The sequence below is a fragment of the Sus scrofa genome, chromosome 4 (assembly GCF_000003025.6).
Source record: "Sus scrofa isolate TJ Tabasco breed Duroc chromosome 4, Sscrofa11.1, whole genome shotgun sequence".
NCBI lineage: Eukaryota > Metazoa > Chordata > Mammalia > Artiodactyla > Suidae > Sus > Sus scrofa.
This window is the reverse complement of record NC_010446.5, coordinates 91,682,510-91,698,823: the sequence shown is the minus strand read 5'-3', so window position 1 is coordinate 91,698,823 and position 16,314 is coordinate 91,682,510. Positions and strand designations below refer to the sequence as shown.

Sequence of the window (16,314 nt, the reverse complement as noted above, 5' to 3'; positions counted from 1 at the left end):
GATATCTGTCCACTTGATAACCTGAAAAAGTAACAAGAAGGGCAAGATGTTGAAAAACAAATGGACCAAATTGCTGACATCCCCAGATCACAACCTTCTGAAGATGCTCAGTGGTACCTTATCAACTATTATTACATCATTTCTTCCCTCCCTTTGCTGTGTCATCTCCCACTTCAAAGGAAAAGCTCTCAGACTTGAGCATTATATTCAGTAACTTAGCAATTATAACTAGTGGGTATTTGATAAATATTTGCTGGGTGGTTTCAAAACACGTCAATATTTCAATTTTCTGTTTTCCTATCTATGACATGTTTTTCTCTCACTTTTCACAAACTCCTAACCTTTATAGAATCTTTACTCAGTATTTGTTGAATAAATGGATAAAAGGAGTGCTAACAAGCTGGATCCTGAGGCCTCATCTTCAAGGGAATTTGAACTAAAAGGAGTTAGTAGTTCAAAGACATTACTTGAGCTATAGTGCAAGGCAGTGTAGGAAGAGGAGTTTGACTTGGGAAGCATTTATTCACAGCTGGATAAAGGATTCAGAATTCTCCAAAAAGAAGTAAATTTTTCATTCATTTTACAAGTACTTTTTGAGTACATTTCTATGCTAGATTAGATTGTCTCATTTCCAGGGCTGGTGGGGCAGGTTGAAAAATGGACCACAAAAAGCTGTCCATGTCCTAATTCCTGGAACTTGTAAATAGCACATCTATGACAAAGTCTTTATAGATGGAATTACCTGTAAGGATATTGAGATGGGAGACGATCCTGGATTATACAGGTGGACAGCAAATGCAATTTCAAGGGTCCTTATAACAGAAGCAGAGGGAAATTTGAAATAGGCACATAGAGGAAAAGGCAATGTGAAGATGGAACAAAGAGAGCTTTGAAGATACCAGATGGAGACTGGATTGATGTGACCATAAACCAAAGGATGCCAGCAGTCACTAGAGGCTAAAGGGAGCAGAAAATTTTTCTCCCTTAGTGCCTCTGGGGGAAATGTGGCCTTGTCAATACTTTGATATTGACTTCAGACTTCTGACCTCCAGAGCTATAAGAGAATAAATCTCTCCTGTTTCAAGTCAGAAAATTTATAGTAATCTGTTACATCATTCACAGAAAACTGATGTCACTGGTTAGGCATTAAAGTAGAAGAGGCAATCTTCCCTTTGTGCATTTCCAGACTTCTACCAATATTGACAGTGGCCTGGCATCTCCAGAGGGCATCCATAAAGATTATAAATTTCACCTGAGATTGGATCACATGTTAGAGATCATCAAGAATTTTCATTTTTGGTGGAACTTAAACACTTGTCTTCATACTTTTTTTCCTTTCAGCAACTTAAAAATCACATCCAGCTTGCATATTTTAAACTTGGCATCTATTTTATCATACATTTAAGTAGTTGCAAGGCATCTAATTTCCACTGCACTGTAAGTATTGATATCTTGAATGAAACTATTATGTCACTCCTTTATATGTTCGGTGAAATCTAAATATTGGTGCTCTGATACCCATTAATGCCTATTATAAAAATTACTTGATACATGTGTCTTTGTTTTTTTTAATTTTATTTTATTTTTTTGATTTTTAGGGTCTTACCCTTGCATATGGAGGTTCCCAGGCTAGGGGTCTAATCAGAGCTATAGCCACCGGCCTAGGCCAGAGCCACAGCAACGCGGGATCTGAGCTGTGTCTGCAATCTACACCACAGCTCACAGCAACGCTGGATCCTTAACCCACTGAGCAAGGCCAGGGATCAAACCTGCAACCTCACGGTTCCTAGTCGGATTCATTAACCACTGTGCCATGACGGGAACTCCACATGTGTCTTTAAAAACAAAAAATTTACATTATTTTTCTTATTGAACTCATAATTCATGGTACTGTAATATATTTTTACAATTGAAAGCCTTTTATTGATCCCTCTGTTATCTACTTCCTTACATTTTTTGTTTCCTGTACACTTGAAGCTATAAAAAATATTTTCTTCTAGAAATTATTATATAATTAACATACATTTCACCAAAGCAATAAAAATATATAATAAATATTAAAATTACATTAGAAAACATTAACAATTTATTGGAATGCTATTTTAAAATAATGTAGATTATACCTTTTTTGCAATTCTTGTGTTCATTCATAATGACTACTTATTACCATGACGAGAATTTCAGCATCAATTCCATTCTTTTCATTTTGGAGATATAAACACTGAGGAAACTAGTTCACATAAATAAATGACATTGATATGCCATATCTTGGGGAATGGAATTTGTTTTGTTCTAGTAATAACACTAAATCACTTGAACTTTCTATTAGTTATGTGCCAGAAATTACATAGTGATCTATCATCAAAATTATTTTTATTGATCTATTAGCTGACAACTCAATTAGTTTCCATTTCAATTGTGTTGAAAGAAACCAATTGGAAACCAGTGACTTGCAAAAGGATTTGTACCCAGTTATTAGTCATTCACTTTCTCAGCACTGACCCTGGCAGTGGCACTAACTTATACTCTGTGTTGCTTCTATACAGTGAAACTCAGTTATGCCTTTCCTTGCAGGGGAAAAAAAGTTTTGAGAAGGGTAGTGGGAAAGGAGAAAAAATACTTTCTCAAGAAGATCAATTTTAAAAAGAGTTGATAAAGGAGTTGAAGAACAAGGAATGATTCTTTTGGAACTATTAATACCTGGCTCTTGGAAAGCCTTTTGCACCTTCCAGTGCACCATGACCTCAGTTTAGAAAACTGACTTAATATGTCAGATACATTTTCAAGAGGGGTTTGAAGAGGAGGTATGGGCAGTAAAGTTGTGGGCAGGATAGGAAGGAAGCACCGCGCCTCTTGAGGCTAGGTAATAATACAGTATGAGAAAAATTCAAAAATGGTGGCTAGAAACTCCCAAGAGCCATGATAAGGGAATTTGGACACTGAGGTAGACTGTGCAATGGCAAAGTCTAGAGAGGGACCTATCTTTATCTTGCTAGTCTCCATGTACAGAGCAGTGTCTGGAACAGAGTAAACACTCAGAAAATATTAGTGGAATGAGTCTGTCTTGATTTGTATAATCTTGAATAATTTACTTAACACACATACATATTTTGTAAATTACACAGACTGAATACAGACTAGAGTTCTTTCTAGTTCCAGCACTGCATGAAATTTGGTTGAAAGGCCAGCTTGGCCCAGGATCAAGTCTAGGAGGGAAAGGGGAGAGAAGATGTCAAAACATACGAGAGCGGTAAGCACCCTGCGGAACTCACTGTTTGGTTTGCAAATTTTTTTGAACCCTATCTTGCTCTGCAGCCTACAGTGGCTCCAACAGTATGCTGATTCAAACACAAGCCTATAAGAAGGTCCCTTGTCCCAGACTTACTCATGACCCTAACTCCTGCCCACTCTTTGTTATTACTTTATATCATCATGTTCTTAGCTTTTGAGCTCAGTTATTGAAAAGAGAATACTGTTTGCTATTCAGGCTGGAGTGCCATTGTCAAGGACTTTCCTCCCCAGTCAGAGCAACTCTGGCTCCTAATCCCTGCAAGATGCTGTCTCTCCCCATTTTCTACACCCTGCTCCATTTACCTTCCTTCCTTACACTACTCAGATCCCTCAGATAGTTCTGAATATATCGGTCTACTCTGTGCATTTAACTCTTGTATTATTTGCTCCTTTTTTCTCCCTGTGTACTCTAACTCCTGGGCTATGTCTTTTCTTCCTTGTCAGTCCTAGAGCAACAGTCCTCTTCTACCAGCATTTCAAGATTTTTATGCTACCAGGGTAGTGTTCTACCATCAGAGCAGCACAGAGCGGATGAGCCTGAAGTTTCAACATTCACCCAGAGATAAGCTCTTTAAACACACCTTTTTCATTTGATAGCTTAAGTTCCAAAAAACAACTAATGAGGAAGATCTGGAGGATTTCTCCCCTTGTAACTTCCCTTTGGAACCAAGATCAGCTTTTTAACTATAGATCTTCTCAGAACTAAATTATATTGATGGTATTATAAAATTCGTCTTTTACTTGCTTTCAAATGCTCCTTTTCACTGTTACTCTTTCTTCCACATCTATCATCCATCACCCTTTTTTTTAACCCTCTAGTCACATCAGAGTTCTTTAAGACACCACTCTGTTTTCTAACTCTAGTCTTTTGCACATGATAAACATAATAAATATTAATTCTTCTGTGAAGCTTATGTTCTTTAGATCCCTCACATCTGCTGTTGTGACTAAGACTCTATTAACAATTCTATGGGAGTAATTATGTATTTACCTGGAATGTTCCTCCTCCATAGGAGAGATAAAAACTCACTCATTTCTCTGTCCTTATTAACTTAGCTGCTTTGCACATAATAGGTTACCAATAAATATTTATCAAATGAGTTAAAAATATATATATATAAAGTAATGATTCAGGATTTGGGGGAGTTAGGAGTCCTTCACTTCAGGAGTAGAAGGCTGAACCTCTATTTAAAATGTATCAAATTTGGATGCTGCTGCTTGTGGTGATAATATCTGTCCTTCCTACTTCATTAGGCTTTGTGACACCGAGACTATTTAGGTGAGAATGATTTGCCCAGAGTGTGAAAAAGCCTTAATATTTTAAAACACATTGGTCTATAGACTGAAACCCACACCTCTCCCCAACTGGATGGGAAGACTTGGATCAGATCAAATGTTTATTCATGTCAGCGTAATTGCCTTGATTTCTGTCCAACTTCTACCTCCCAGATATTACACAAATTAAGCTGAACAGTATATTGCCTGACTTCCAATGTCCATCTTCAAGAAGCCACACACACCTCTGTCTGGGAAGTGCCCTATACCTAGGCACATCCCATTTTCAGAGGAAATTCAATTTGCTTTGTTTTCCGTGAAGTCTACATTTGATCACCACAAATTGAATATTCATAGTTCCCTTAGCAGAGAATTTGGTGAGTCAAAATTGAGGGCATTTGTAAAAGAGCCAGCGTTCGAGGATATAACTTTAGAATCTGAAAGAAAATGACTATTTAAAGATTTTATGTATGTGCTCGAGCATGAATGTCGACATCATCATTCAAAGAACAAGAAACATTCTAAGAAATCTAAAAAACATCACAGGAAACGTTCCTGCTCTCGATCAGGGTCAGATTCAGATGATGATGACAGATATTCAAAGAAAAAAAGACAGAGATCAGAGTCTAGCTCTGCTTCAGAACATTCTTCTAGTGCTGAATCTGAGAGAAGTTATAAAAAATTAAAAAAAAAAAGAAGAAAAGCAAGAAGAGAAGGCATAAATCTGACTCTCCAGAATCAAATGCTGAATGAGAGAAGGATAAAAAAGAAAAAGACAAGGAAAGTGAAAAAGACAGAACTAGACAAAGATCAGAATCAAAACACAAATCACCTAAGAAAAAGACTGGAAAGGATTCTGGTAATTGGGACACTTCTGGCAGTGAACTGAGTGAAGGGGAACTAGAAAAGTGCAGAAGGACCCTTCCGTGGCAACTTGATGATGATCAATAAATTATACCAAATATGAAAAAAAAATTGAGGGCTATCTAGAATCATTACGATGACTCTCACAGTCTGCTTCCATGTTGCATGGACATAATAATGAAGAGAAGACATAAAATTGCTTACTTGATCCTCATAAGAGCCCAGTGAGTTTAAGCACCATTTTCTCAACAAATGACACCAAAAAATATGAGCAATTTTTTTTTCAGATGACATATCTAGGAAATTATGGATCTAGGGTAGTCAGATGATCTGATCACAGAGGTATGGCAACAGGCTTAATTAATTATTACTGTATACATCCTCCATGGAAATAAGTAGATGGTCATGGGTATAGCTAGATGGACTCACTCATTCATGGCAAAATAAAAATTTTTTTCATTTTAGCTCATTTGTGCATGACAATCAAATTCGATCAGTAGTTCATTAAAATATCATTTGAATTTGGGCTGTATGGATATGCGCTGAATGTGCTAAGTATGGCTTTGGGTCTGGTCTAAGGGTTAGGGGGTGCTACTGGGTGTGCACACACAAGATTGGTGGCTGACCCTCCTACAATCGACTTCTGCTCTCTGGATGCCCCTTTCATACACAGTTTCTTGTTTTTTGCATCATGTTCACAATCTCTAGCACTTCATAATGTAGCTTAAAAATAATATTACATGGGTGAATATTTCAAATGTATTTCTCAGTTACCAAATCCATTGTCATAAACGTGGATATGAGTAAAAGAGGAGAATCTCAGTATGAGATGTTTGGATCATGAATTTTTTTGAGATTTTAAGCTAATTGAACATCTGAAGAAATTCAAGAGATTTTCAGGGTTATGAAGGATCAGGAAACCAAAGGGAATGAATGAAGCATCTGAAAGTATCTAACCTGAGTAAGGAAAACATTTTCATAGAAATTCACCTAGCACTATGCTTGCCAGTCCTCTGCATTTACTCAAATATCCTGTCTTTGGATGATTATCAATAAACTAGTTACCTGTTTCTTCTGGGACGGTGTGGTGAGTCCCAGCCACTCCTCAAAAACGCTGATGTTTCTTGCTGTTTTCTGAGTAATCCATGGCATGACAGGAAAGAGGTTTAGCAGGTGGGACCCTTAAGTAAGCAGGAACAGTGTTAGCCAGCCCTTATCACCTCATCATTAGGACATAGCCCCTTAGGACACATTGTCATGGTGACCTACCTCTCTCCAAGACTGTGTCCAAGTCACCTCAGGGATCATTTATTCTAGGGCATACATGATACAATGAAAGAACAAAGTCTGGAGGGACATAGTCTTAGAGGAAAGAAGAAGAAATTCCCTGAGTTCATTGTTGGAGTCTTCTGCAGATCTCATTTTCAGAGGTGCTAAGGAGACTATTTGTCTGCACATTAGATAGATATAAAGATAATTCGAGTCTAAGATTCTGTTAAGGAAATAAAAAATAAAGCAAGAGAATTATGGACAAATTCATTCTGGCAGGCTCTTTAGACTATTAAATGTTGTTGAGAAAAATATTACTTGTCAAACTCTCTCCACCTTTGCATTTATATCACTTGCCTGTCTGTGTGAGGAAGAGATTCTTTATATCCTATCTGTACTGGTACAGGCTTCAGTGAGGAAGCATTCTTTCTTGTTTGCCTCCCTTTACATCTTTTTGTGACTAGATCTGGACTCGGAGCGCATGCAGGGAAGACCTCAGGATAACTGGATGAGGACAAGCAAAGAGTAATTTAAGATTCCTGATTCCTGGTGCAAACCTGAATCTGTTTTTTAAAACAATGTGGTTTTTTTTTTTTTTTTTTGCTTCTCTCATAAAACCGGTGTCCTGGCTGCATTGTTATTCATGTACCGTTAACCCCTTTGTTTCTTAGTCTACTAGAATTGTCACAAATGGAGTAGATTATCTCCTGGAGTATGTGTTAATCTCCTTATCACTGAAATTGTTCAAGCAGAGGCCCAAGATATCCTGTTTAGGATACAATATTGGGAAGGGAGCATACTGCAATAATAGTATTTTCAATCCTCTTTGTAATAAAATTTGTTGTTATTGCAACCTAATAGTGTTAGACTCAATAAATGGTCTTCAGAATATGTTAGATGATGCTATAAGGAGTAGGAGAATATCAGTTATCTCTGAGTTTTTTTTCAGCCTGAGGAGGCTTTCTCTTGGAAAACCCTGGAAGTGGAATAGTATGAGAAAAACAGTGATGAGTTGAATCTTGACATACTGAGCTCAAATAAGAGTCTGAGACAAGCATCTATAAGTTTGAAATGTTGGCCTGAATTTTCTGCCAGTTTTTAGACAATAACTTTGAGGTAGTAAAAAATTAGTAAATATAAAAGGAGCAGATTTGATAGATTTAATCAGAGGAACAGAGTCTAAATATATATATATATATATAAAAAAAAAGACTAGTTGAACAAGAGCTTTAGAAATAACCACTGAGGAGTTCCCGTTGTGGCGCAGTGGTTAACAAATCCGACTAGGAACCATGAGGTTGCAGGTTCGATCCCTGGCCTTGCTCAGTGGGTTAAGGATCTGGCGTTGCCGTGAGCTGTGGTGTAGGTTGCAGACGTGGTTCGGATCCCGTGTTTCTGTGGCTCTGGCGTAGACCGGTGGCTATACCCCTAGCCTGGGAACCTCCATATGCCGCGGGAGTGGCCCTATAAAAGGCAAAAAGACAAAAAAAAAAAAAAGAAAAAAGAAAAGAAATAACCACTGATGAGCCACGAAGGGAAAAAATCAAAAATTGACCAGGAAAAGAATCGCAAAAGTACAGTTTTCTGGAGGAGAAGGCACTAGATATTTTCAGAAAGGAGAAGGTGAGGAGAAATAAGAGAAAATACTTTGGTAATGAAATGAGTCAGAAGAAGATGCTTTTATAATTTTTCCTACAGATGCAGAAGAAATGTTTATGTACACAATTGCCATTTATTGAGCACTTATATAGTGGACACTGTGTAAATAATTTTATAAATTCTTAATTATCTTAACAATACAATGTAGCTGCCATCTCAACTATCAAGACCCCAAAATTAAAGTGGCTTAGGGAGTTCCCATAGTGTCTCAGTTGGGTAATGGACCCAACTACTATCCATGAAGATGCAGGTTTGGTCCCTGGCCTTGCTCAGTGGATTAAGGATCCAGCTGTGGTCACAGACACAGCTTGGATCCCATGTTCCTGTGGCTGTGGCATAGGCTGGAAGCTTCAGCTTCAGTTCAACCCCTATCTCAGGAACTTCTGTATGCCACAGGTGCAGCCCTAAAAAGCAATAATAAAAATAAAATAAAGTGACTTAAATGAGACAGAGATTAATTCTCTCTCATATGATACTACAATGATAAGCAGTCCATGATAGGCAGGGCTGGCAAGACAGCTTAAATTAACAAAATTGTATGAGCCATGGGTGATTGGATGGTTCTGCCATCCTCAAGATAACTCTTTCATTGCAGAGTCCAAAGAACTGGTTCTTCATTCCCAGCCATCTGGAAATCAGAGAGATTGTTCTTAAGGGAGAGATGTAGAATCTACATCAATTGTGTTGGTATACATCTTACTGGTAAGAACTTAGGAACTCAGCCAACCCCAGATACAAAGACGGCTAAGAAATATACTGAGTTATAATTGGCCACCTATGTACCCCGCTATAAGTCTGGAGGATTTTGTTACCAAAAATATTGAAAGAATAGTTTTTCTCAAACACTTTACTTGCTATTGGTTTATTCAGAATGACCATTACTTTTTGAGGTAGTTTTGGAAGTTTTTGTCTTTTTTAGGAAGAATTCCTATGTCACCTAAGATACCTAATTTCCCGGTATGCAATTGTTTATACCAATTCATTTGTAATCCTTTTTATTTCTGGAAAGTCAGTAGCAATGCTATCTCTTTTATTTCTGAGTCTAATAATTTGTCTCTCTTTTGGTCTTGGTCAGTTGAGCTAAAGATTGATCATTTTTTTATATTTGCAAAGAACAATATTTTGATTACATTGATTTTCTCTACTGTTCTTTCTCTTAGCCATTTTTGTTTTTAAAATATCCCTCTAATCTTTATTCTTTCCTACTTTTTTTAAATTTAAATTTAGTTTGCAGTTTTTCACACATGGTCTTATGGTAGAAGGTTAGATTATTTAATTGAGATCTTTCTTCAAATGTAGACATTTTTAAAATATAAATTCCTTTCTAAACACTGTTAGCTGAATTCTATAAGTACTAGCATGTTGTGTTCTTGTTTTAACTCCTCTCAAAATGTTTTCTAATTTCTCCTATGAATTTTTAGACCCATTGGTCATTTAGGAATGAATTATTTAATTCTCTCATACTCCTGGATTTCCCTATTTCCTTCTGTCATTGATTTCTAATTTTATTCTATTGTAAGTATAAATTCTTTATAGGATTTTTATCCTTTTAATTTTATTGAGGCTTGTTTTATGACCTATTTTATGGTCAATCTTCAAGAGTGTTCCATGTGCACTTGACAAAAATGTCTACTCTGATGCTGTTGGGTGTGTCTGTTTGTAGATGTTTTTACATTTACCCTATTTGAGTTTGTTGTGGTTCCTGGATGTGTAGGTTTGTTTTACAACAAATTTAGGCAGTTTTCATCTATTTTTATTTTAAGTATTTTTTTTTAATTTCCTTTCTCTCTCTTTTCTCTTTCCCATTATTCCTATTTTGGTGTGTTTAACATTGTCCTACATTTCTCTGAGAATCTCTACATATTTCTTTATTATTTTATCTCTCTAAACTTTGGATTGCATAATCTCTATCAATCTAACTTTAGGTTCACTAATTCTTTCTTCAACAAATTAAAATCTAACATTGAACATATATTTTTTTTAATTTCAGTTATTGTGCTTTTCAAACCCCACATTTCCATTTGGTTCTGTTTTGGTATTTATATTTTTTATTGGTATTCTGTATTTGATCAACGTTGTCATGATAACTTTCTTTCTTTCTTGTTTTTGTTGCACCTTCAGCATGTGGAAGTTCCTGAGCCAGGGATCAAACCCACACCACAGAAATGAACCAAGCCACAGTAGTTGCAATGCCATGTCCTTAATCCATTGAGCCACTAGGGAACTCCATATATTTATTTACTAATTAATTTTTAGTTATTTGAATATATTATTAATGTCAACTTTGTAGTTTTTTTCTTTTAAGTGTGGCATCCAGTCATACTAACAGGCCATTTCTGATGCCTGACATTTTTTTTTCTAGTCATGGGTAGTATCTTCCTATTTATTTGCATGCCTCATATTCCTTGTTGATGAAGATTTCATATTTTAGATAATATATTTTAGAAACTTCTGGTTACTATTCCTTCCCCTTAACACTCAGATCATTACCCTTGTTTTCTTCTTATTTGATTTTATATTTGCTTAGTGATTGGCTTGATTATTTTAGTGAACTCTATTCTTCTTCCCCTCTTGTAGGTCTCTGATGTTTCACCTCAGGGACATATCTTGGTCAAGCCCTCTTTCACCCTGGGATGACAGTGGTTTTGATGAAACTACTGTTGAGGATATTTTTCTTGACCATTTCCACTTTTTAGCTTCTTTATACCTCTATAGTTTTTAACTCTACCCTAGAACATACATTGCTTCACAGAAGAATAAAACAAAATTTATATTCCTTTTGAAGGAATAGTTCCTGAGATCAGTGTTTGAGATTTGTTTTGTTCCAGAGAGGACTCCTCCTGGATGTATCCTCCCCTCTATAGAGAGCTCCTTAGATGTGGCTGAGACATTGATGTAAAGACATCTTGTCTGAGGACATCGACCAACAATATGACTGAACCTTCATCATCTGAGTGCTGCTATAGCTTTTGGTGAAAACCTTAATATATGGTGTATCATAATTTTCTTTTCACAAGAAGAATGAATTTCTTGAGAATATAACTATATATTTTGTTTTCGTTTTCACAATGATAGTGCAGTTTCTTGGACAGAATAAATTCTACGTATATAAGACTCTTTTCACATTTAGGTGAAGAACAAAAGCCACTGACACCCAATTTTATTTCTTCATTGATGCCTGATCATATTTCTTATTGACAGGAGAAAATATTCAACTGCTTCTCATTAAAGGATTTTCTTGGTGAGAAAATTTTTTTTAATTTTATTTTATTTACTCATTTGTTTATTTATTTATTTCGTCTTTTGTCCTTTTATTTATTTTTTATTTATTTATTTTTATTTTTTTATTATTATTTTTTTTTGTCTTTTTTTTTTTGCCATTTCTTGGGCCGCTCCCGCAGCATATGGAGGTTCCCAGGCTAGGGGTCTAATTGGAGCTGTAGCTGCCAGCCTACGCCAGAGCCACAGCAACGCAGGATCCGAGCCACGTCTGCGACCTACACCACAGCTCACGGCAACGCCGGATCGTTAACCCACTGAGCAAGGGCAGGGATTGAACCCGCAACCTCATGGTTTCTAGTCAGATTCATTAACCACTGCGCCACAATGGGAACTCCTGGTGAGAAAATTTTGAAAAATCTAATTAGAAATTGGTTCAGAGGTAAAGTTCTTGAATTGTAACATGCCTCATGGTTGAAGAAACATATGATCTAAAGGGGAAAAATGTTTCATATGTGTAATGATGTATGTAGTTATAGCTATTCACTTTTATTTTTGCCACACCTGCAACATATGGATGTCTCTGGGCCAGGGATTAAATCTGAGCTGCAGCTGTGGCCTATGCCACAGTTGTGGCAATGCTGGGTCCTTAAACCCAAAGCACCAGACAGGGGATCAAACTTGTGCTGCCATAGAGACAACGTTGAATCCTTAACCTGCTGCACCGCAATGGAAACTCCTAGCTATTCACTTTTATAGTTGCATGCTAATACACTGTGCAGGTATACTACAATTCATCTATCTATTCTACTATTGGTATATTTGGGTAAGTCTTAGTTTTGGTATTGCAAATGCTCCTTCCATGAACATTATTGTATAAGCCTCATGGTACCTATGTGCATACAATCATCTAGGGTATATACCTAACAGGAGAAAAGCTAGACATTGGGGTATGAATATCTCTAAAAATAAATCTATAATACTAAAGTGCTTTCTAAAGTGGTTGAGCCAATATACACTGTCACCAGGAGAACACAAGGGTTCTTATTATTCCAAAGCTTCATAGCTTGTTAATCCATTCTTTTAATTTTAATCCTTTAAGTCTATTTTGTGGTACTTAATTGGGATTTTAATGTTTATTATCATGCTTGCTAAAGAAATTAAGCACCTTTTCATATGTTTATTGAACATTTGGATGTTTTCTTTTATGAAGGGTCTGTTCACAATTCGTCATAACTCATCAACAATTTTTTTTTAGGGCCTCACCTGTGGCATAATGGAAGTTTCCAGGGTAGGGGTCAAATTGGAACTGCAGCTGTCAGCCTATGCAAACAACAACAGCAACATGGGATTGGAGCCACATCTGCAACATATACCACATCTCACTATAATGCTGGATCCTTAACCCACTGGGTGAGGCCAAGGATCGAACCTACATCTGCATGGATGCTAGCTGGATTGTAAACCACTGAACCATAGCAGGAACTCCTCTCTTCAACATTTAAGTCTGTATTTTTTTTTTAATTTTTGGTAGAAGTTTTATATGTACTATGTAAGAACATTATACCAATAACAGACATAGCATATATTTTCTCTCAGTCTGTGGATTTCCTTGTTTAGGCTTTATATTATAAAATAAGATATAGAAAGTCAGCCAAGCAAATGCATAGCTTAGCGATTTTTTTTTTTTTTTGTGAGACCAGCTCCTCCAATATGTATTTTGAAGGCTGTGAATTTCCATCCAAACACTGAAAAGCTGCATTCACAAGTTTGACTTATACTATTTTCATTTCCTCCAGTTCATACCATTTTTCTACTGTCCACAGGAATTCTTATTTGATGCATGGTTTATTTAGAAGTATGTCTCTTGACTTCTAAACATATAGGTATTTCCAGCTCCCATGTACTCACGGATGCTTATCTCTTGCTTAACAATAGCAACAATAATCCCTGTGGCAGTCGCCATATCAGACACATGGAAGTTAATTGGCCCAAATTCAAGTTCAGGACCTTGACTTTAGACTTAATATCACATCTTCTACATTCCCCATGAGCAAGTAAATGTTAGTTTTTATGCCCAAGACATCATAGCTTCCCTAGAATGAATAAACAGGTCTGAGGGGTGGAAAAAAGTAGAATAAACACCCTTGTCACCAACGCAGTCATAACAGAGGTAGAGGGCAAATATTCTGTCTGCACATGTGCCACAAAAATGGTCCCAGGAAAAAAATAGAGTCATAACAAGAGATAAAGCTAATCAGTGTAAGAACATAATAATTTTCATCCTTTAACTTAATCTTTATAACATACCCATTAATAATGGAGTTAAGATGTTACTCCAAAATTTTTCCTATATTTTGTATACACCAATCCTCAGTACGGTAGTTGTGTCTTTCATGAGAGGACATGTTAGCATAAGAACTGAGAAAAGGATTCAGAGAAGTCCCTAGGCTTGTATGTTGGGATTCACAGAAAGACCACTTGCTATTTAGCTGTGATATATAACCTCCACAATGTTTATGTTTATTTTCTTCTTAGTGACATAAATATTTGAATCTGTGTTTACCTGGTTTCCTTCATTACACATCATATGTCTGAAAAATTACTACAAAACACATTTAGTGTCAAACGACTAAATACTGTGGCATTTTACTACATTAGCTGTTTAATTCCTTCATCTAAAGAAAATAGAAGTTAATTTACCCTTCATCTGTGAATTCCCCTGTTCATAAAACAAATAGGCTCTACTGTAAAATTTTCTTATTTCAATCAAGGTTGCAAAGTATCCTGTATATTCTGAATCTAGCATCTGACAGGACACCATCATGAGTGTTATCAAAAACCTTTTATAGTCAGCATGACATAGTGTTTAACAAATATATATATATATACACACACACATATATATATGTATATAAAGTATATACAAATAGACAAATATACTGTTGATAATTTCTACATACTGTATCTCCTCTTAGAAATGATTTATCACTTTGGTGACACACACAGTGCCTCGCAAAATTACCTAGATAAACTCTTCAACCTTTATGTATTTAAAATAATCTCTTAGTGTAGTTTCACATTTGTTGTTTTTTTCCCCACAAACTTGCTTTTCACACTTCTTCATAAGTGCAGGACATCCAGTGACCTATTGGCTGCAGCCTGGAATCTGCAGGGACAGATATAGAAGTAGAGGGACTTGGACAACTTCCTCAACATGCTAAGCAAATTCTTGTTATGTCATAGGTCCAAGACTAGGTTACTTGATTCCCCACATGCCAAACTCTCGGAAAAGAGAATGGTTACTCTGTAAATGCCTCTGCCTTGTTGAATTATATATACATTCAATCATGGAGCAATAAGCCAAGATTATTTATTCAAGGAACTTGTCTTTCCAAGCACCTTTCTGAAAGCATTCTTCATGTCCTTATTCCTGAGGCTGAAAATGAGAGGGCTGAGGAAAGGAGTAATGACAGTGTAAGGGACTGCTATGACTGTGTCATCTCCCCCTGATGCTCCTGGCTTCAGATAGACAATAGATGCAAACCCAAAGTGGATGAAAACCACAGTGAGGTGGGAAGCACAGGTAGAAAATGCTTTCTGCTTGCCCTCAGCTGAAGGGATCCTGAGGACAGTGGAGAGAATGAAAACATAAGTGAGGATGATGAGCAGGAAGGTGCCCATCAAGGCTGACACTGAGATTGCTGTTACAATGAGTTCAGTGAGTTCACTGTCTAGACAGGACAGCCTCACCACTGCCCGCATATGACAGAAGAAGTGTTTGACAAGGTTGGGGCCACAGAAGGAGCCCCTGAATATCAGTGCAGTCTCAGTAATAGAGATAATGAAGCCAGCAACCCAAGCAGAGGCCACAAGTTGCCCACATACCACGTTGGTCATAAGCAGTGGATATCTGAGAGGGTTGCAGATGGCAAGGAAGCGATCAAAACCCATCAAAGTGAGAATGATACTGTGAGTGCCACCAAGTCCCAAGAAGAAATACATCTGCAAGCCACATCCTATGACTGAAATGCCCCTGTTCTTGGTCAGGAGATCCGAGAGCATCTTGGGGGTAATGGTCAATGTGTAGCAGGTCTCAGAGAAAGAGAGTGCACTAAGGAAGAGGTACATAGGAGTGTGGAGACATCTGTCTACCCATGTTAGATACATGATGGCCAGGTTCCCTGTGAGGGTGAGAAGGTAGAGGCAGAAGAAAACCACAAAGAGGAGTGTCTGTGCATGTGGGTAAACAGAGAAGCCAACAAGAATGAATTCTTTCAGAATTGTGTGATTGATCTTCATTCTTTGAATGCCTGAAATCGGAAAGAAACAACAAATAAATATTAAATTCTCCATTATTTGCAATTTGGTCAAACTTATAATTGTCAACAGATTTTTTATTTAGTTTGGCAAAACACTCTGTGTATGTAGGTAATAATGCAAACTGTTGCTCTTGGAATGGATTTACAATGAGATCCTGCTGTGTAGTACTGAGAACTATGTCTAGGTACTTACATCACAACATGACAATGGGAGGAAAATTTATGTAAGCATGTATGTATAACTTGGTTCCCATGCTGTACAGTGGAAAAATAAATTAAATAAATAAAAAGAGTTTGTTAGCTGGTAATACAAAAAAAAAAAGACAGAAAATACTCTAATTCATTTTCAGATGAAAGAATTTAGGTGAATTATGTAATTCAGATTTGGATCAGATTCTGAACCTTGGAAAAACTA

The 16,314-nt window shown here is 36.7% G+C and overlaps 1 protein-coding gene across 1 annotated transcript; it reads right to left on the bottom strand.

Annotated features, from left to right (window-relative positions):
- On the bottom strand, positions 14,947–15,906 carry LOC100625789 (olfactory receptor 10X1-like). The gene has a single exon (XM_003355119.2). It carries the CDS (start codon positions 15,877–15,879, stop codon positions 14,947–14,949), a length of 933 nt encoding a protein of 310 aa, XP_003355167.2. The 5' UTR covers positions 15,880–15,906.